Below are 20830 nucleotides of genomic sequence, written 5' to 3'. Positions count from 1 at the left end.
GCTCACGCCTGTAATCCCAGCACTTTGGGAGGCTGAGGCGGGCAGATCACAAGGTCAGGAGATTGAGACTATCATGGCTAACACGGTGAAACCCCGTCTCTACTAAAAATATAAAAAATTAGCCGGGCGCGGTGGCGGGCGCCTGTAGTCCCAGCTACTTGGGAGGCTGAGGCAGGAGAATGGCGTGAACCCAGGAGGCAGAGGTTGCAGTGAGCCGAGATCGCGCCACTGCCCTCCAGCCTGGGCAACAGTCTCAAAAAAAAAAAAAAAAAGCAGTGTTGAAGTTACCTAGGTAAAGAAACATGGTGAGATAAAGGCGATGCCTAGAGGCCCCTATCATGGTCCCTGACAGGCGCCAACAACTGGGGCTGGTCATTGCCAACACTCACCATGTGCGTACTACGTGCCTGGCACGGTGCCGAAGGCTGGGTCCACCTTTAACTTAACTTTACGGCTGAAAATGCTATCTAGCAACTTGGCTGGGGCCAGACATCTATTAAGGGGCAGAGCCCAGATGTGAGGAGGCTCTCTAGACTAGAATCTTACTCAACAGTTTCACAAGGGCTAATCAGTAGTTAAACTAAGTGAACCATTTGCAAACACGGGATTAATCACAGTGATGCTGGGTTGATAGCATGCCATGCACTGTACTAAGTGTTTCATATTTGTGGCTTCATTTTGCCTTCACATCAGCTCTCTGAATTGTGGGTGGCATCAAGGTCCCGTTTTCTCAGATGAGAGCGCTGAGGCTCAGAAAAGTTCTGTGGCTTGGCAGAGGTGGTACAGTAAGGTGGGCTTTTGCCTCTTACAGTTTCTCTACTGTGGGTGTCTGTGACCAGGCATGAGGTTTGCGTGACCAGCATCCCACAGATTGCACAGGACACTGCCTGGTCACCCTATCTGCAGGCCTGCTGGGCATCAGGGCCCCTCCTTCCCAGACAGCTGAGCCTGAACTCGCCTGCTCTTCCTTCTTAGAACATGCCAATTACTTCGGCGTGGATGAGAAGCTGGGGCCAGTGGCTGTGAGCATTAAGCGGGAGAAGCTGGAAGACCACAAGGAGCACGGACCTCAGTACCAGTACAGGATCATCTTCCGGACCCGCGAGGTAGGTCCCATCACTCTCGTTCTTATTAAAGATATCATAGCCACTCGCATCTCGAGCCAGGTTCTTGGGGCAAACGCTTCCCCGGCTTTATCTCATGGAATCCTCCCAACAACTCCGGGAGAGCAATCCTGTTAGTCTCTCCATCTCACAGAGGAGGAAACTAAGACTCAGAATTTAAATGACTTCTGGCCAGGCAAGGTGGCTCACGCCTGTAATCCCAGCACTTTGGGAAGCTTGGCAGTTGGCTCACTTGAGGTCAGGAGTTCAAGACCAGCCTGACCAACATGGCGAAACCCCATCTCTACCAAAAATACAAATTAGCCAGGTGTGGTAGCACGTGCCTATAATCCCAGCGATTGGGGAGACTGAGCCAGGTGAATTGCTTGAACCTGGGAGGCAGAGGCTGCAGTGAGCTGAGATTATGCCACTGCACTCCAGCCTGCCAGCCTGGGTGACAGAGTGAGACTCTGTCTCAAAAAAAAAAAAAAAAAAAAAGAAAGAAATTAAATGATTTCTATAGGATCAATGAATCAGTGGCCAGACCAAGATTTCAGTCCAGGGTGTCTGACTTCAGAGCCCAACATTACAAAACCTGTTTGCAAGAGATTAACTCTAATAAGCATAAGAAATAAAAGGGAAGATAAGGGATCATTTTAGGATCATGAGATGTCCTACATAATGGAAAGAATTAAGGCAACAAGCCTCAGGCAGGACAGGAACTGGGGACTCTCAACCACAGGCACTGCTGTTATGCCAATCAGCTCAAGGTACTTCCAATGTGTCACTTTCCATTCTCAGTAGAGAAGCCCATGGTCCTGGCTGGAGGCCTTCCCCTGGATTAAATGTCAGCTGTGGCTAGTGGGGAAGGCCTGTTGGGGCACCCATGCTCTATTAGGACTCTAAATTGTAAGTGACAGAAATCTATTTCTAACTTGCTTAAGTCAGAAATAACATTCACTGGTTCATGTAACTGCAAATCTAGGGGTAGGGCAAGCTTCAGGCATAGCTGGACTTAGAGACTCAAATGTAGTCGCCAGAACTCTGCTTCTTTAGCTCTCTGCTTGGTTCTGTTTTTCGCATCGCGAATGTCATTTTCTTCTGCCACTAACAAGCTCTCACCATGTCATGGGAAAATGGAGATGGGCTGCGCAAATCTACATCTTTGCACCTTCTCATCCAAAAGGCTCAGACTGGCCAGGTGCGGTGGCTCACACCTGTAATCCCAGCGCTTTGGGAAGCCGAGGTAGGCAGATCACCTGAGGTCAGGAGTTCGAGACCAGCCTAGCAAACATGGTAAAACCCTGTCTCTACTAAAAATACAAAAATTAGCTGGGCGTGGTGACAGGTGCCTGTAATCTCAGCTACTCAGGAGGCTGAGACAGGAGAATTGCTTGAACCCGGGAGGCGGAGGTTGCAGTGAGCTGAGATCACGCCATTGTACTCCAGCCTAGGTGACAAACGCAAAACTCTATCTCAAAAAAAAAAAAAAAAAAAAAGGCTTACACTGATTTATCTGGGAGGAACTCTGGCTCTGCTTTAGATCACAAGCCCAAGTCCTGAGCCAGTCGCTGTGATCAGGGGTGGTAGAGGAAACTGCCAGGTCTAGCATGTGTTACCCACCCTGGGTCCAGGGGGCAGGGCCAGGCATTGTGATTGACAGTTCCACCAGAGCTCCCTGGAGGAGGAGGCAGGGCAGATCCTCAGCAAAAAGAGGGGACCCAGGCAAGCAGAAATGACAGAGAGGTCCAGAAGACCCAAATAAGGAAGACTTTTCAGAAAACGGGCATTCGACAACTAGGCAGGCCCTCCAGAATGGGTCTCCCTCAGCCTGCATTGCCCCAGCCCCTTGGGCCTGGCCTTTGCCCAGACGTGGAAGCCTAGCAGGCTGAGGCTGCCAAGGACTTTGATTGTGGGGCCAGCCAAGTCCTGGACCTCATCCAGGCTGGCAGATGCAGCTCGGAGTGCCCTCGCCCCATCCCCTGACCAAGACCTTCCCACTGAGTTGGGGGAATGGGATGGCGCGGAGGCATTGCAGTAGCCAGGAAGAGGCAGCCCTAAAACCATGTGCCCCAAACCACAGGTGGTCACCAGCCTCTGTCTCCCCAGCCCTCTCCTCCCTCTACCCATGTTTCTGGCCAGATGAGCACCAGAGCAGAATGAGAGGTGACAGCTCACACTGCATCTGGCTGTTTTAGGACATATGGGCAACTGCTGGGTGAAATGGCGCCTACAGTCATATACTTATAAATAGGCCGGGTGCAGTGGCTCACACCTGTAATCCCAGCACTTTGGGAGGCCAAGGCAGGTGGGTCCCTTGAGCCCTGGAGTTCGAGACCAGCCTGGCCAATATGGTAAAACCCTGTCTCTACTAAAAACACAAAAATTAGCTGGGTATATTAGTGCACACTTATAGTCTTAGCTGCTTGGGAGGCTGAGGCATGAGAATCTTGAACCCAGGAGGTAGAGGTTGTAGTGAGCCAAGATCGCACCACTGCACTCCAGCCTGGGTGACGGAGTGAGACTCGGTCTCAAAAATATATACATACACACATATATACATAAAATATTTATTATGAAGGCTATTATTACTGCAAATCTCCTTTATACTGTGTGTCAGGCAATATTCTATACCTTTTATATATATTAACTCACTTAAATCTCATCACGATTCTAGGATGAAGACACTGTTGTCCTCATTTACAGATGACAGAACAGGCACAGAGAGGTTAAGAGACTTGCCCAAAGCACCCTCCAGGGAGTGGCAGGGCAGGGTGCCTGCCTGTGTTCTGGTCGCCGCACTCGCTGCCTGTGGGGTTTGACTAAGTCAGCTTAGACTGCACACTGGACCCACTCATGAGTTAGGAGCTCAACCAACTCAGTGCTAGCGTTTGTGTTTTTGTTCGTAATGAAAATATAATAGGCCAGGCGTGGAGGCTCACGTCTGTAATCCCAGCACTTTGGGAGGCTGAGGCAGGTGGATCACCCGAGGTCAGGAGTTCGAGACCAGACTGGCCAACATGGCGAAACCCTGTCTCTATTACAAATACAAAAAAAATTACCTAGGCATGGTAGCAGGTGCCTGTAATCCCAGCTTCTCAGGAGGCTGAGGCAGGAGAATCACTTGAACCTGAGAGGTGGAGGTTGCAGTGAGCCAAGATCACTCCATTGCACTCCAGGCTGGGTGACACAGTGAGACTCCGTCTCAGAAAAAAAAGAGAAAATACAATATATAGGCAGGCATGGTGGCTCACACCTGTAATCCCAGCATTTTGGGGTGGGAGGTTAAGACGGAAGGATTGCTTGAAGCCTGGAGTTCAAGACCAGCCTAGGCACCATACTGAGACCTGTGTCTCTAAAAAATAAAAAATACCAGACTATAGCATTAGGAGAAATACCTAATGTAAATGACAAGTTAATGGGTGCAGCAAACCAACATGGCACATGTAATACCTATGGAACAAACCTGCACGTTGTGCACGTTGTACCCTAGAACTTAAAGTATAATATTTAAGTCACACATACTGAGAGTCATGAGACTTTAGTACATGGATACTGGGTTATATAATTTTTTGCTGTGATTTCCTGTTCACTAAGTTTGAAACTGGCTTGATGCCATTCCCAGTGTGTACCTGCTCCCGTCCACTTCCGACCCCCAGCACCTACAAAACTAGCCGTGGGGGACTCTGATCCATCCCTGATGACAGCACAGGGACCCTTTGAGTCTCACAGCCACAGGCCTGGGATCCATCCATTCCACAGACATTTGCTCAGTGTTCCCCTGTCCCAGCTGTATGCTGGGCATGGAGGGTACCGTAGCAAACAAGGCAGCAAAGATGCTCGTGAGACTGGGTCTTTGAGGGGGAGACAGCAGGATGCAGAACACCTTAGCAAATTACACTGTAGGTGCTTCCCATGGTGACAAGGTGGGGAACAAAGCAAGGAGGAATGATGAGTGTGGCAGGTGCTTAGATTTTTTTTTTTTTTTTTTTTTGAGACGGAGTCTAGCTTTGTTCCCCAGGCTGGAGTGCAGTGGCACGATCTCTGCTCACTGCAAGCCCCGCCTCCCAGGTTCACGCCATTCTCCTGCCTCAGCCTCCCGAGTAGCTGGGACTACAGGCGCCTGCCACCATGCCCGGCTAATTTTTTATATTTTTAGTAGAGATGGGGTTTCACTGTGTTAGCCAGGATGGTCTCGATCTCCTGACCTCATGATCTACCTGCCTCGGCCTCCCAAAGTGCTGGGATTACAGGCATGAGCCACCGCGCCCGGCCCAGGTGCTTAGATTTTTAACAGGAAGGTCAAGGGAGGCATCACTGGGAAGGTAACATTGGAGTAAACCTAGAGGAGGGTAGAGGGAGCTGTGTGGACAACTGGAAGAAGAGCATTCCAGGCAGAGCGAACAGCCAGTGCAGAGGTCCTGAGGCAGAGCCATGCTCCGTGGGTTGGAGACCTCCTGTGAGTCCTAGTTTGACCACTCAGCAGTTCTAGAACCTTGGGCACATGGCTCCTTTCCTCTCGGAGCCTCAGTTTCCCCCTTGGAAATTCTCGGCTTACAGAACTGTGTTGTGGGCTCGGTGAGGTTGCACCTATCAAGCAGGCAGTGCTGGGCCTGACACTTGACGGGAAGTGATTATGATCGGCACCACTGTTGCAGCCGATGTTCTTTCCCGGGAGGTCAGAGCCCCATCCTGGGAAGCATGGGTTGAGCTCACGGATGGGGTTCTGTCCTTCTCATATCCACATACACATGCCTTGGGGTCCTGTAAACCAGCACATAGGGGAAAGAGCGAGAGGTCTGGGCTGCCTTCCAAGCCAGCCGGCCTGCCCCAGATGGCCGCCCCCGGGCCGCCAAGCAGACAGTCTTGAGTGGACCCGCATCTCCCAGCAGATGGGATACGAGCATTGGCAGTGCCAGGCTCCCCACCGAGGCAGGAACAGACTTGGAGCTGGGCTTTGGCACAGCGTCCAAACCCCAGAGAGCCTGGACAGGATGAGCGCCAGGCCAGGGCTGCCCTGTCTCAAGTCCCTTCTCTGGCACTGTCTCACCCAGGACACTGGGGAGGGAGTGGGGATGGCAACCAGCCAGGAACTGTGTGGCGTCCCCCCAGCCCCAGTGGTTCTCATTGGCCTAGAACACGTGAGTTTTTGACAGACTTTAGTTCTGATAGGGTTAGAGATTTGGATTTTTATTTTATTGGTTTTTCTTTGTTATTTACAAAGTACCAAACGTTTATTGTTAAGAACTTAGACAATACATAAGTATGCAAAGTAGAAAAAGGAAAGTTTCATTAAGTGAAAAAAGCAAGTGTGACCCCGTTTTTGTTCAATAGGTACATCTGATTGTGTGTGTGTCTGTGTGTGTTTGCTTATTTATTTTTGAGACAGGGTCTCACTCTGTCCCCCGGGCTGAAGTGCAATAGTGCAGTCATAGCTCACTGCAGCCTCAAATTCCTGGGCTCAAGCCATCCTCCTGCCTCAGCCTCCCAAGTAGCTGAGACCACAGGCATGCACCACCATGCCTGATTAATAATTTTGTTTTATTTTTAGAGACAGAATCTCACTATGTTGCCCCGGCTGGTCTTGAACTCCTGGGCTCAGGTGGCCCTCCTCCTTTGGCCTCCCAAAATGCCGAGATTACAGGCATGAGCCACTGCACCTGGCCATGTGTATGTTTAAATGAACAATCTCCAAAGCATATTGTTAAGTAGGGGGAAAAGCAAAAAATGTAGCTTCCTGCTTAAGGTTAAAAAAATTTAAAACTCAGCTAGGTGCAGTGGCTCACACCTGTAATCCCAGCACTTTGGGAAGCTGAGGTGGGAAGATTGCTTGAGCCCAGGAGTTTGAGACCAACCTGGACAACATAGCGAGACCCCATCTCTATTAAAAATAAATTAATTGCCAGGCATGGTAGCTCACGCCTGTAATCCCAGCACTTTGGGGGGCCTACACAGGTCAGGGGTTCGAGACCAGCCTGGGCAACATGACAAAATTCCATCTCTACTAAAAATACAAAAATTAGCTGGGCATGGTGGCACACACCTGTAATCCCAGCTATCCAGGAGGCTGAGGCAGGAGAATCACTTGAACGCAGGAGGCAGAGGCTGCAGTGAGCCAAGATCACACCATTGCATTCCAGCCTGAGCGACAAGAGTGAAACTTCATCTCCAAAAACAAAATAAATAAAAAAGAAACAGAATTTTTAAAACTATTAACTATGCATGTGGCTTTGTACATAAACATTTAACACACATCTACAGATAATAATGGTTAACACACATTGAGCTCTCACTCTATGCCCAAGATACAGCGCTAAGCATTATACATGGATCTTTTTGAATCCTTTCAATGCCTTGAGGCAGGCATTTTTATCCCCATTTTATCAATGAGGAAATAGGGAAATTAAGTGACTTGCCCAGAGTCACACAGCTAGGGAGAAGCTAAGCTAGAATTCGAACCCAGGCAGACCACCTCCTAAGTAACCTCCTAGGAAATGTTCTTCAAGGGTACACCTGCCGCCCAGCACAGAGTCAAGCGGGGAGTGCATCTGAGTCAGGAGTGAGTGGGGATAACCTGTACCAGCTGGAACTCCTTGCTCGTGTGGCACTGTGTGCCTTTCACAGCTCACTTGATTTGTTGCCCTCGACGAGCTGATGCCAGATGTTTTCAGGCTCTGAGCAGAGGAGGGCTGTGATCTGACTCAGGCAGCTGTAGAAAGAATGGACTGGGGACAGGGCAGGGGCAGGGAGACCTGGAGGAGGCTGCTGTCCAGGTGGGAGGTGATGGTGGGGGTGACCAGGTGGAGAGTGAGGTGGCCACTCGTGACCTGCCAGTGTCCCACTTACTGTCCCCAGTGCAGAAGGAGCATTTCAAGTAGTGCGCGCCGATGAAGTGGTCAGAGCCAAAATGCGACTGTAAGCCACCGGTCTCCAGGGAGGAAGAATGAAGATTTCTGGTCCGTGCTGTCCCTCGTTCCCAGCAGAGGGCACTGTGGGACAGTGTCAATAGGATATAAAGACACTGATCCTGTTGGTGCCTTAACTGAAACCCACAACCCCAGGGCCACCCAGATGGACAGGGCAAAGCCCCTGACATCACTGCTTTTTATGATCCATTTGGACACTACCCTGCTTGTGATAAGAGAGATTTGTTTGTTTGTTAATTACCGGGGCCAGAAGTGGGATCATTCTATTCCTTCCACATATGCCTCTCGCCCAGGTGCTGTTTGGCGAGGGTGGACCGAGTGCTTAGAGGCGAAGTTATGACATGTTATTTTTGCCACCTCCTGTGTTTGTCGACTTAGGCGAGCATGTTTTTGCAGTTAATACTTATCCTCCTTAGTCTTTTTGTTGTTGTTGTTGTTGTTGTTGTTGTTGAGATGGAGTCTCACTCTGTTGCCTAGGCTGGAGTGCAGTGGCACAATCTCGGCTCACCGCAACCTCCGCCTCCTGAGTTCAAGTGATTCTGCTGCCTCAGCCTCCCGAGTAACTGGGATTAGAAACATGAGCCATCATGCCCAGCTAATTTTTCTATTTTAGTAGAGACAGGGTTTCACCACGTTGGCCAGGCTGGTCTCAAACTCCTGACCTCAGGTGATCCGCCCGCCTCAACCTCTCAAAGTACTGGGATTAGAGGTGTGAGCCACCACAGCTGGCCTCCTCCTTAGTCTTTAAACCACAGCCCCAAGTGTACTTTGGGTGCTTGTAACAAGCCCCCTGGGGAGGGATTTTTCTTTGTGCGTTCTTGGTGTGGCGCTGGTCCAGTGCATGGCAAGACCTGGTGGCCAGCAGCATGCTGTGGCTAAAAGCATGAGCTGGTATTAGTGAGGATGTGGAGCAGCAGGAGCTCTCAGACAGGGCTTGTGGGGTGTAAATTGGTACAGCCACTTGGAAAACTATTTGGCAGTTCAGTAAAATTGAAGATTAGCATGCCTAGTGATTTAGCAATTTCTATCCTAGGTATAAACCCAAAAGAAAACGTGTTCGTGTGCACTGAGGTGCTTGTGTGAGGGTTCCTAATAGCACTATTCACAGTTGGCAAATACTGGAAGCAGTTCTGGTGCTCATCAACAGTGAAAAGGAGTAAAACGCCAGCCTCTCGCAACAGCATAGCTGTGTCTCACATATGTAGCATTCAGACAAAGAAGCCAGATAACAAAAGAATACAAACTGCCTGGCTGGGCGCAGTGGCTCACACCTGTAATCCTGGCACTTCACGAGGCCGAGGCAGGAGGATCACTTGAGCCTAGAAGTTGCAGACCAGCCTGGGCAACATAATGGGACTCTGTCTCTACAAAAAATATACAAAATTAGCCAGGCATGGTGGCACATGCCTATAGTCCCAGCTACTCAGGAGGCTGAGGCAGGGGATCTCTTGCGCCCAGGAGGTCGAGGCTGCGGTGAACCGTGATTGTGCCACTCCATTCCAGCCTGAGCAACAGAGTTAGACCCCGTCTTCAAAAGAAAAAAAGAATAAAAGAATACAAACTGCCTGAAGTTCAAAAATAGACAGAAATAAATAAATGATGGTGTTGAAAGTCAGGATAGAGTTAATTTTGGTGAAAAAGAAAGGGGTACAAATGGGCTGTGGGTGCTGGAAATACATTTCTTGATTTGGATAGTGATTACCCTGCTATTTGCTTTGTGATACTTTCTTTGGCCTCACATCGATGTGTTATGTACTTTTTTTTTTAGACGGAGTTTCACTCTTGTTGCCTAGGCTGGAGTGCAATGGCACGATCTCAGCTCATTGCAACCCCTCCGCCTCCTGGGTTCAAGCGATTCTCCTGCCTCAGCCTCCCAAGTAGCTGGGATTACAGGCATGCGCCATCGCGCCCGGCTAATTTTTGTATTTTTAGTAGAGACGGGGTTTCACCCATGTTGGCCAGGCTGGTCTCAAACTCCTGACCTCAGGTGATCTGCCCACCTCGGCCTCCCAAAGTGCTGGGATTACAGGTGTGAGCCACTGTGCCTGGCCTATATACTTTATATATTTGGATTATACCTCACTGTACACATACCAAATATATATATCTCAAAACAAACCACGAGCTTTGGAGAAGTCAGGACTGGTTTGGAATCTTGGTTGCCATTTTGTCAGCTGTGGTGACCTTGGATAAGGCACGTAATATCTTGGAACTTCAATTTCCTTCTCTGTAAATCAGAGATAAAACCTCCCTTGAGCAGACCTATACATACAGTTATTACTGTAGTACCTGGAGCACAGCACAGTGAACTGCACCTTCATAAATGTGACTTGTTATTAAGGTATATAAGTTAGACATTTCTTTGGCTGCAAAGCAGTAGAAAACCTGACTACCAATAGCTAAAACAAAGGAAGGTTATTTTAATCATCTAATAAGTCTGGACGTAGGCAGCTGCAAGGATTAACTTCTGTGACTTTTTGTTGTCTCTTTCCTCATGATTGCAATCTGGCTGCCACAGCTCCAAACACTTCATTCTCATACCACTGCCCATCACACAAAGAAATGGGCAGGTGGAAAGGGGCTTTCCTTTTTTTTTTTTTTTTTTTGAGACAGTCCTGCTCTGTCACCGGGGCTGGAGTGCAATGGCACAATCTTGGCTTACTGCAACCTCCACCTCCCAGGTTCAAGCAATTCTCCTGCCGCAGCCTCCTGAGTAGCTGGGATTACAGGCATGCACCACCAGGCCCAAGTAATTTTTGTATTTTTAATGGAGACAGGGTTTTGCCATGTTGGCCAGGCTGGTCTCAAACTCCTGGCCTCAAGTGGTCCACCTGCCTTGGCCTCCCAAAGGGGGCTTTCCTTTTATTAGAGGCAAATCTTCCCCAGAAGTCTTCACCAAGCACAATTGTCCTCACATCTCATTGCCTGGAATTGGTCACATGGTTGTCTATAGGAAAAACTTGGGAAGCAACATCTGGGGAATGGGAATGAGATGGCTGCGATTGGCATTGACTAAACGTTCCTGACTGCACATCAGAAGCACCTGAGAAGGATTAAAAATATGCCATGTATACAAACATGCATGTCTGGCCCCATCCCAGACCAACCAAATTAGAATCACTGGTGGTGTCTTGTCTTGTCTTTTTTTTCTTTTCTTTCCTTTCCTTTTCTTTTCTTTTCTTTTTTCTTTTCTCTTCTCTCTTTTCTCCTCTTTTCTCTTTCCTTCCCTCCCTCCCTCCCTCCTTTGTTTCTTTTCTTTTCTTTCTTTTCTTTTATTTCTTTCTCTGACTGAGTCTTGCTCTGTCGCCCAGGCTGGAGTGCAGTGGTGAGATCTTGGCTCACTGCAACCTCTGCCTCCTGGGTTCAAATGATTCTCCTGCCTCAGCCTCCCAAGTAGCTGGGATTACAGGTGCATGCCACCATGCCTGACTAATTTTTATATTTTTAGTAGAAATGGGGTTTCACCATGTTGGCCAGGGTGGTCTCGAACTCCTGACCTCAAGTGATCCGCCCACCTTGGCCTCCCCAAAGTGCTGGGATTACAGGTGTGAGCCACCATGCCTGGCTTTTTTTTTTTTTTTTTTTTTTTTTTAATGAAACTGGTCTGAAACCAGTGCCACAGTTCAAGCTCCAAGATGATGCCAGTATTCAAGGCAGGTGGGTGTTTTACATGAGCATTTACAGTAATGTGTACGTAATACAGTGTTACTGTAATAATGACAAGAGCCCACCCCCTGGTAGGACCTGTTTTCTTCATTATACTCCCTACTGCCTTACATAATTCATCTCCCCCATTCCAGTGTCAGCTCCACAAGGACAAGGGTCTTTGTTCATTGCACCTAGAATAGGACTCAGTGCCTCAGAGGAGGCACTCAGCCACTATATGTTGAACAAATAAAGGTAGCTTATGTTATTGTCTCATTTAATTTTCCCAACACCCTTCAAGGTTACGATACCATCCTATACCCATTTCACAAAAGAGCAAGCTGAGGCTCAGAGATACGAAGTCACTTGGTCAAGACCACACAGCTAGGAGGCAGCAGGTTCAAGTTCTGGCTCAGACTTAGGACTTTCTGACCTTAGAGCACAAACTTCCAATCATCACACATGTCTCTTTCAAAACAAGGTATCTCTCATATGCTCTCATCCCTTTTTAGGTCTCAAGAGCCCGCTAACCTTCCCTTCTCTCCCTTGAGTAGCTCATCACCCTGCGGGGCTCCATCCTGGAAGATGCTACGCCCACAGCCACCAAGCATGGGACCGGGCGGGGCCTGCCCTTGAAGGATGCCCTGGAGTACGTCATCCCCGAGCTCAACATCCACTGCCTGCGGCTGGCCCTCAACACCCCCAAGGTGACGGAGCAACTGCTGAAGCTCGATGAGCAAGGGGTGAGTCAGGGGCTGGAGGTGGGGGGGCTGCTGGGGCAGTACCTTGCAACCCCACTCCTGGTAGCTTTTTCTATCTTGGTCACTTTCTTTTTTCTTTGCAAGTAACAGAAATCTACTTAAGCTGGTTTCAGCAAAAGGAGGGATTCGAATCAAATTCTAGTGGTGCCAAGAGCAGGAATGTAACTGGGTCTCCTAAAGGAGGGAGATCGTCTGGGGGTGAGATAGCTGCTAGGTCCCCATGTGTGCATGCGTATATGTGTCTGTAGTGGGGGGTTAGTATGTCTTTCCTCCCCGCTCCGCACACTGGCTCCCTCTGCTTCTCTTGCCTCTCCCACAGCTCCCAGTCTGTTAGAATTACAGCCATGTGCAGACCCCAGCAAGCTGACCCTGGTCACAGGAGAGCCATCAATTGGGCTATGCATAGGTCAGGTGGCTGCCCAGTCACCAGTGACCAGGGGGATCCGGGATACCTAAAGCTAACATGGTTATTGGGAGCCCACTCCCTAAAAAAGGTATTGACTATAAGCCTTGAGCCCTCCAGAATTTGCTTTTGCAGAATCTCAGCCCATCCCAGTCCACCTACTGTGGGAAGCCAGCCAAGGCAACAGTCTCTTTCATGCAAGCGTGGCATCACCAGCCATCCTCCACCCGCCATAGCGAGAAGAGGCGGCCTGGACACCTTGCTGTGCTTCTCTGGAGTGGAAGGGAGGGGGAGGGACAACTGGGACATGCCGCCATGCCCCAGCACTGTTTTTCCCCCGTCTGGCTGTGGCTCTGGGTTCCAAGTGGTCCCAGCAGCTCCCAGGGCCGAAGGCCTCAAACATACCCCTTGCTCCCTTCCCTCTGCCGTCTCTGCCTGGCCTGCCTCCACAAAGCCACTCTTGCCTCTGCAGCTCTGCCGGAAGCACAAGGTGGGCATCCTCTATTGCAAGGCCGGCCAGAGCTCTGAAGAGGAGATGTACAACAATGAGGAGGCCGGCCCCGCCTTCGAGGAGTTCCTCTCCCTCATCGGCGAGAAGGTCTGCCTGAAGGGCTTCACCAAGTATGCTGCCCAGCTGGACGTCAAGAGTAAGTAGGGGCCAGTTAGATCACAGTGAGCCACCACTGCACTCCTACTCAACGGGCAAAGCTTAAAAGGCCTGGGGATGCCAAGGTGGGGACATGGAGCAGTGGGAGCTCTCAGACTTCACTTGTAGGAGCACAAATAAGTGCAGCCACTTTATTTTTTCGTGTTGTTGTACTTGTTGTTGTTGTTGTTGTTTCTGAGACAGAGTTTCACTCTCTGGCCCAGGCTGGAGTGCAGTGGTGTGATCCCATCTCACTGCAACCTCCATCTCCCAGGTTCAAGCAAGATTCTCCTTCCTCGGCCTCCCAAGTAGCTGTGACTACAGGTGTGCACCACCACTCTTGGCTAATGTTTATATTTTTAGTAGAGACAGGCTTTCACCATGTTGGCCGGACTGGTCTCGAACTCCTGACCTCAAGTGATCCACCCACCTCAGCCTCTCAAAGTGTTGGGATTACAGGGGTGAGCCACCATGCCTGGCCATGTGCAGCCACTTTGGAAAACAGTACAGCACATTCAAGTCCAGTTTGAAGAGACCCTGCTCTGTGACTCAGCTCCTTCACTCCTAGGTATGCACTCTGTGTAATGTGCACGTGCATGGCAGGAGAGGACTGAATATCCCTAACCACCAGCACCTCGGTGCACCCAGTGCACACTGGCAGAGTTGCGCTGTGTTCACCCAGAGGAGATGAACTGGCACCACAGGCATCAGCGTGGAAGAGAGCCACATGCTTCATGCTGTGCAAAGACAGCAAGCCTCAGAAGAGTGGGACCTGAATGATGCCTTTTACATAACAATTTTTTTTTCTTTTTCTTTTCTTTTTTTTTTTTTTTTTTTTTTTTGAGACAGTCTCCCTCTATTGCCCAGGTGGAGTGCAGTAGCGCAATCTCAGCTCACTGCAATCTCCGCCTCCTGGGTTCAAGGAATTCTCCTGCCTCAGCCTCTCAAGTAGCTGGGATTACAGGCATGAGCCACCACTCCCTGCTAGTTTTTGTATTTTTAGTAGAGATGGAGATTTACCATATTGGCCAGGTTGGTCTTGAACTGCTGACTTCGTGATCTGCCCGCCTCGGCCTCCCAAAGTGCTGGGATTACAGGCATGAGCCACCACACCTGGCCAATTATTATTTTTTATAGAGACAAGGTCTCACTGTGTTACCCAGACTGGTCTCAAACAGGGCCTCCAGGGATCCTTGGCCTCCCAAAGTGCTGGAACTACACACATGAGCCACTACACCTGGCAAAAAGGTCCAGCAGGATGACTCACACCTGTAATTCTATCACTTTGGGAGGCCAAGGCGGGAGGATTGCTTGAGGCCAGGTGTTCAAGACCAGCCTGGGAAATAAAGCAAGACCCTGTCTCTGAAGAAAAAAAAAAAAAAGCAAAAACAAAAACCCAGCAATATATTGTTGGTGGATATGCTCTTACACAGTGGAACTCTAAAGAAAAACAGAGCCAAGAGTGGTGGCTCATGCCTGTAATCCCAGCACTTTGGGAAAGTGAGGCAGGAGGATTGCTTGAGCCTGGGAGTTTGAGACTGCAGTGAGCTATGATCATGCCACTACACTCCAGCCCGGATGACAGAGCAAGACCCCATCTCAAGAGTAAATAGGCCAGGCACGGTGGCTCATGCCTGTAATCCCAACACTTTGGGAGGCTGAGGCGGGCAGATCACGAGGTCAGGAATTTGAGACCGGCCTGGCCAATATGGTGAAACCCTGTCTCTACTAAAAAACACAAAAATTAGCCAGGTGTGGTGGTGGGCGCCTGTAGTCCCAGCTGCTCAGGAGGCTAAGGCGGGAGAATTGCTTGAACCCGGGAGGCGGAGGTTGCAGTGAGCCGAGATCACGCCACTGCACTCTAGCCTGGGTGACAGAGCAGCACTCCATCTCAAAAAAATAAATAAATAAAATAAAATAAATAGGCCAGGAGCTGTGGGTCACACCTGTAATCCCAGCACTTTGGGAGGCCAAGGTGGGTGGATCACCTGAGGTCAGGAGTTCGAGACCAGCCTGGCCAAAATGGTGAAACCCCATCTCTACTAAAAATACAAAAAAATTAGCTGGGCGTGGTGGTTCATGCCTATAATCCCAGCTACTTGGGAGGCTGAGGCGAACTGCTTGAACCCGGAAGGCAGAGGTTGCAGTGAGCCAAGACTGCACCACTGAACTCCAGCCTGGGCGACAGAGCGAGACTCCGTCTCAATCAATCACTAGAAAAAAAAAAAAACAAGGGAACACTGGAGACAATACGCAGGATAGTGGTTGGCTGTCTGGGGAGAGGTGGGTGTGTCTAGGAAACGGTGCTCACATTAGAGTGTGGGTGGTGGTCTCTTTCTTAAGGTGGTATCACATAGGACGTATTTGTTGCAGCAGTCTCTGTGCTTATCATGTGTATGTGTACATAAATATATATGATATATGGGGCTGGGCGCAGTGGCCCATGCCTGTAATCTGAACACTTTGGGAGGCTGAGGCAGGTGGATCACCTGAGGGCAGGAGTTCGAGACCAGCCTGGCCAATGTGGTGAAAACCCATCTCTACTGAAAATACAAAAATGTAGCCAGGTGTGGTGGCACACGCCTGTAATCTCAGCTACTTGGGAAGCTGAGGCAGAATTGCTTGAGCCTGGGAGGCAGAGGTTGCAGTGAGCTGAGATCACACCACTGTACTCCAGCCTGGGTGACAAGAGCAAAACTTCATCTCAAAACAAAAAAAAGGGGCCGGGCACAGTGGTTCACGCCTGTAATCGCAGCACTTGGGAGGCCGAGGCGGGCGGATCATGAGGTCAGGTGATCGAGACCATCCTGGCTAAGAGGGTGAAACACCGTCTCTACTAAAATACAGGGGAGTGCCTGTAGTCCCAGCTACTCTGGAGGCTGAGGCAGGAGAATGGTGTGAACCCGCAAGGCGGAGCTTGCTGTGAGCCGAGATCGCACCACCGCACTCCAGCCTGGGCAACAGAGCAAGGCTTCGTCTCAAAAAAAAAAAAAAGAAAGAAAGAAAAAAAATATATATGTATATGTATATGATATATAGGATTGAAATGTTCCATGAGTGGAACATGAGTGGGTGGATGGGTGATGTTCACAGGTGTCACAGCTCCCTGGGGAATGGACTGCTACTGTCCTTGGGAGTGGGTTTTCATTGTCTAGGAGTGAGAAGGCCCCAAGATGGCTCAGTCAGACATTGCTCTTCCCCACACCACACCAAGACTCGGTTTGCTCTTCTAGAAAACAAAACAGAAGCCCAGATCAGGAGACAAATCTTAGAGAAGTGAAATGTTGGGCAGGTGTCTGGGGCCATCATCACCTTCCCCTCCTCCCCCGCTGAAGGAGGCTGTAGGAGGAACGAGCATGTTATTATGCCATTTGCTAGTTTCGTGATCTTGGACAGCTGGCTTTGCCTCTCTCGACCTCAGTTTCCTCATCTGTAGAATGAAGGTAATAATTGCGCTTAACTTGGAAGCATGGTGAGGGTTCCGTGGGTCAGCTTTGCCCCAAACATCCTGAGCCCTCCCTCTGTGCCGAGTGCTTCTCAGAGCTCCGCCAGCGTGGGTGTCCCCCTAGGTGGGTGGGGAGGCAGCAGGCCTCCCTGGGCTCACCTGGCGTGGAGGAAGCCGGCAGGTGTGAGTGTTAGCATTGGTTTTTTGTTTTTTTTGTTTTTTTCAGACAGAGTCTCGCGCTGTCACCCAGGCTGGAGTGTATTAGAACGATCTTGGCTCACTGCAGCCTTCACCTCCTGGTTTCAAGGGACTCTCCCACCTCAGCCTCCTGAATAGCTGGGATTACAGGCACGTGCCACCAGACCTAGCTAATTTTGTATTTTTAGTAGAGACGGGGTTTCACCATGTTGGCCAATCTGGTCTTGAACTCCTGACCGCAGGTGATCCACCCACCTTGGCCTCCCAAAGTGCTAGAATTACAAGCATGAGCCACCGCGCCTGGCCAGGAAGTGGGTTCTCTTAGAGGACCCCAGGAAGCATAGTGCTCCTGGAAGGAGTTTCCCCAGATTGCAGGCAAGGATGGCCCTGGCTTCAGCAGATACCTGGATGTTACCCGGCTCCCAACCTGGCTCTGGCACTGGCAGCTGTGGCCTCAGTGTCCCCGCCGGACACTGAGGCAGCATTGAATATTGTTAAGAACAGATCTGGAGGCCAGGCACAGTGGCTCACACCTGTAATCCCAGCACTTTGGGAGGCTGAGGCAGGTGGATCACCTGAGGTAAGGGGTTCAACCAGCCTGGGCAACATGGTGAAACCCTGTCTCTACTAAAAATACTAAAATTATCCAGGCATGGTGGCAGGCACCTGTAATCCCAGCTACTCGGTAGGCTGAGGCAGGAGAATTGCTTGAACCCAGGAGGCAGAGGTTGCAGTGAGCCCACATTGCGCCATTGCTCTGCAGCCTAGGTGACAGAGCGAAACTCCATCTCAAAAAAAAAAAAAAAAAAAAGAACAGATCCGGAATCCAACAGCCTGAGTACTGGTCCAGACTGTACCACTCAGTGCAGCGTGACCTTGGGAAGGCACTCCCTCTCCGTGCCTCATTTTCCCCCTCTGAAACATGGGCTCAGTAAGCAGGTTTGCCTCTTCCTGGCCATAACCCTCCCTCCTATTAGAGAGAACTCATATCCTGATTCTCAGTGTTAACCATTTCTTTGCTTTTCTTCATAGTTTTGCTACTTACGTACACATCCCTGACCGGTATAACCTGACCTGCTTTTGCATGTCACATGAATGGGATCACACTCTGTGTGCTGCTTTGTGTCAGCATCTTTTACTCAACATTTAGAGGCTTTCCCCATGCTGCAGCCGCGACTCATTCCTTTTCCTGGCTGTATATTTTTCCACAGTGTGAATTGACCAGTGTGTTCACCCATTCTTTTGACTGACGCTTGAAGATTCTTGTACCCATATCCCAGGACACTTGTGCATGATTTCTCTGGGCTGTGGTCCAAGGAGAGGAAGTGCTAGGTTATCAATTAAGCCTATCTTCAGACATAAGAGAGATTGCTAAAAAGTTTTCCAAAGTGCTTGTACCAAGTTACACACCTAACCAGCCACCTCAAGGGTTCCGTTTACTCCACATCCTCACCAACCATTGGTGCTGTCAGACTTTTTAATTTTTACCAATCTGGTGGGTACATAGCAATGGGGTTTCCTTTTTATCTAAATATATTTAATTTTTTTTTTTTTTTGAGACAGAGTCTCACCCTGTCTCCTAGGCTGGAGTGCAGTGGCACGATCTCGGCTCGCTGCAACCTCCACCTCCTGGGTTCAAGCGATTCTCCTGCCTCAGCCTCCCGAGTAGCTGGGACTACAGGCACCCGCCACCACGCCTGGCTAATTTTTGTGTTTTTAGTAGAGACGGGGTTTCACCATGTTGGCCAGGCTGGTCACGAACTCCTGACCTCAGATGATCCACCTGCCTTGGCCTCCCAAAGTGCTGGGATTACAGGTGTGAACCAGCAGGCCTGGCCAATGTATTTAATTTTTAAGAGTGGATTGAAGTGAAAGCACCAAGTTAAAAACCAGCACAGATGGTACGTGGGATATGGCAAAAACCCAGAGGTTTTGGAAACATGGTCCTAACTGGCGTTTCTGTTTCAGCCGACTCCACGGGAACCCACTCCCTCTACACGACGTACCAGGACTACGAGATCATGTTCCATGTCTCCACCCTGCTCCCTTACACCCCCAACAACAGGCAGCAGGTCAGTGATTTTCAGCAGAGGCACGGCTGCTGGATGTTGGCTGCCCACTCGCCAGCATTGGCCTTCCCAATACCATCCTGTGGATCATATGGAGGCCCTTGGCCTTGGAGGCCATCTTTACTATGGTCACTTTCCCTGGGGGTTAGAGACCAGCCCAGGTGTGGTTCGAGATGTCACTTTGGCCCCAGTCTTTCCTGCTGTTTCTTGGGCACCCTGCCTGGCCCCAGCTAGCCCAATGCCCCTCCAGGGCCTCTTGAGTCATCACTGGTCTTAAGAAGAAGAGTGAATCAGTCAACATTATTTTGACTGCAAGTAAGAGAAACTCACACCAAACTGGCTTAACTAGAAAAAGAGATTTACTGGGTTATATAACTCTAAGATTCTAGAGAGGGCTGGCCTCAGGTCTGGTTGGATCCAGGGACTCCAACAATATTAGGAATCCTTCCCCATTTCTCACCTCCACTTTTCTTTACAGCAGCTTTATTCACAGGTGCAAGGCAAAGATACCTCCTAGCAGCCCTAGGCTGACATCCACCAGCTTAGCCACCTCAGCAGAAAGAGTGCTGTTTTTTCCAGTTGTCCCAGAAGTGTTTCAGAGCTGAGTCTCATTGGACTATTCACATGCCAGTCTCGGGGCCTGGGGTGGGGGCGGAAGGGGCAGACTGGCCAAGCCCGAGGCTCATGCCCAACCCTAGAGAGGGTGAGTGGTGCCAGCTCAATTTGAAACATGGACGGAGGTTGAGGAGGTGCTTTCCCAAACTGAGTGGGTGTGGCTGCCAGGAGGAGGCAGGGATACCGGGTGGGCAGCGCCACCAAACACCCATTGCCAAGAGGCTGCAGCTGTGACCCGGCTCCTCTCTTGGACCCACCTTGCAGGCTGGGCCCACGGAGCAATTCTTCCAGTTCCTAATGAACGGAAGCCTCAGAGTGTTGACAGTTCAGGAAGTAAGTGTACGTATTTTCCCAGTTGGCACAAGTGACTTTGTAGGCCAAAAATGCTCAAATATTGATTTCCTATGGTTCATCTAAAAACATGCTATTAAGAGCTTTGGTCTTAGGCCAGGCTTGGTGGCTCATGCCTGTGATCCCAGCACTTTGGGAGGCTGAGGCAGGCGGATCACCTGAGGTCGGGAGTTTGAGACCAGCCTGGCCAATATGGTGAAACCCCATCTTTACTAAAAATACAAAAATTAGCTAGGCATGGTGGTGTGTGCCTATAGTCCCAGCTACTCAGGAAGCTGAGGCATGAGAATTGCTTGAACCCAAGAGGCAGTGGTTGCAGTGAGCCGAGATTGCGCCACTGCACTCCAGCCTGGGCAACAGAGCAAGACTCTGTCTCAAAAGAAAAAAAAAAAAAGCGCTTTGATCTCAGAATTAGACCTGAATTTGAGTTCTTTCTTTGCTACTTCCTAGCTGTGTGATCTCAGGTAAGTGATCTCACCTCTCTGGGCCTTGAGTTCCTGCTGTGTGAAATGGGTAGAATCGTAGTGTCCCTGAATCAGGGTCATTGAGAAAGGCGCATACACTCCTGCGGCAACCGGAGCGTGACAGGGCCCGACACACAGGAGGGGCGCAGGGAGCAGTGCCTGTTCCTGAGTATGTGGGAGGCGTGCTGGGGAAAAGCTTGAGTC

The 20830-nt window shown here is 50.0% G+C and overlaps 1 protein-coding gene across 2 annotated transcripts in view; it reads left to right on the top strand.

Moving 5' to 3' along the window:
* SIPA1L3 (signal induced proliferation associated 1 like 3) overlaps positions 1-20830 on the top strand; it is a 290990-nt gene that overhangs the window by 171587 nt on the left and 98573 nt on the right. For both annotated transcript variants that reach the window (XM_030822249.1, XM_030822250.1), the window contains exons 4-7: positions 976-1106; positions 12229-12417; positions 13311-13485; positions 19096-19199. In XM_030822249.1, coding sequence (XP_030678109.1) covers positions 976-1106; positions 12229-12417; positions 13311-13485; positions 19096-19199 — 599 coding nt within the window. The remainder of the gene's footprint in view (positions 1-975; positions 1107-12228; positions 12418-13310; positions 13486-19095; positions 19200-20830) is intronic.

The sequence above is a fragment of the Nomascus leucogenys genome, chromosome 11 (assembly GCF_006542625.1).
Source record: "Nomascus leucogenys isolate Asia chromosome 11, Asia_NLE_v1, whole genome shotgun sequence".
In the NCBI taxonomy this organism is placed as follows: domain Eukaryota; kingdom Metazoa; phylum Chordata; class Mammalia; order Primates; family Hylobatidae; genus Nomascus; species Nomascus leucogenys.
This window is presented reverse-complemented; position numbering and strand designations above follow the sequence as displayed.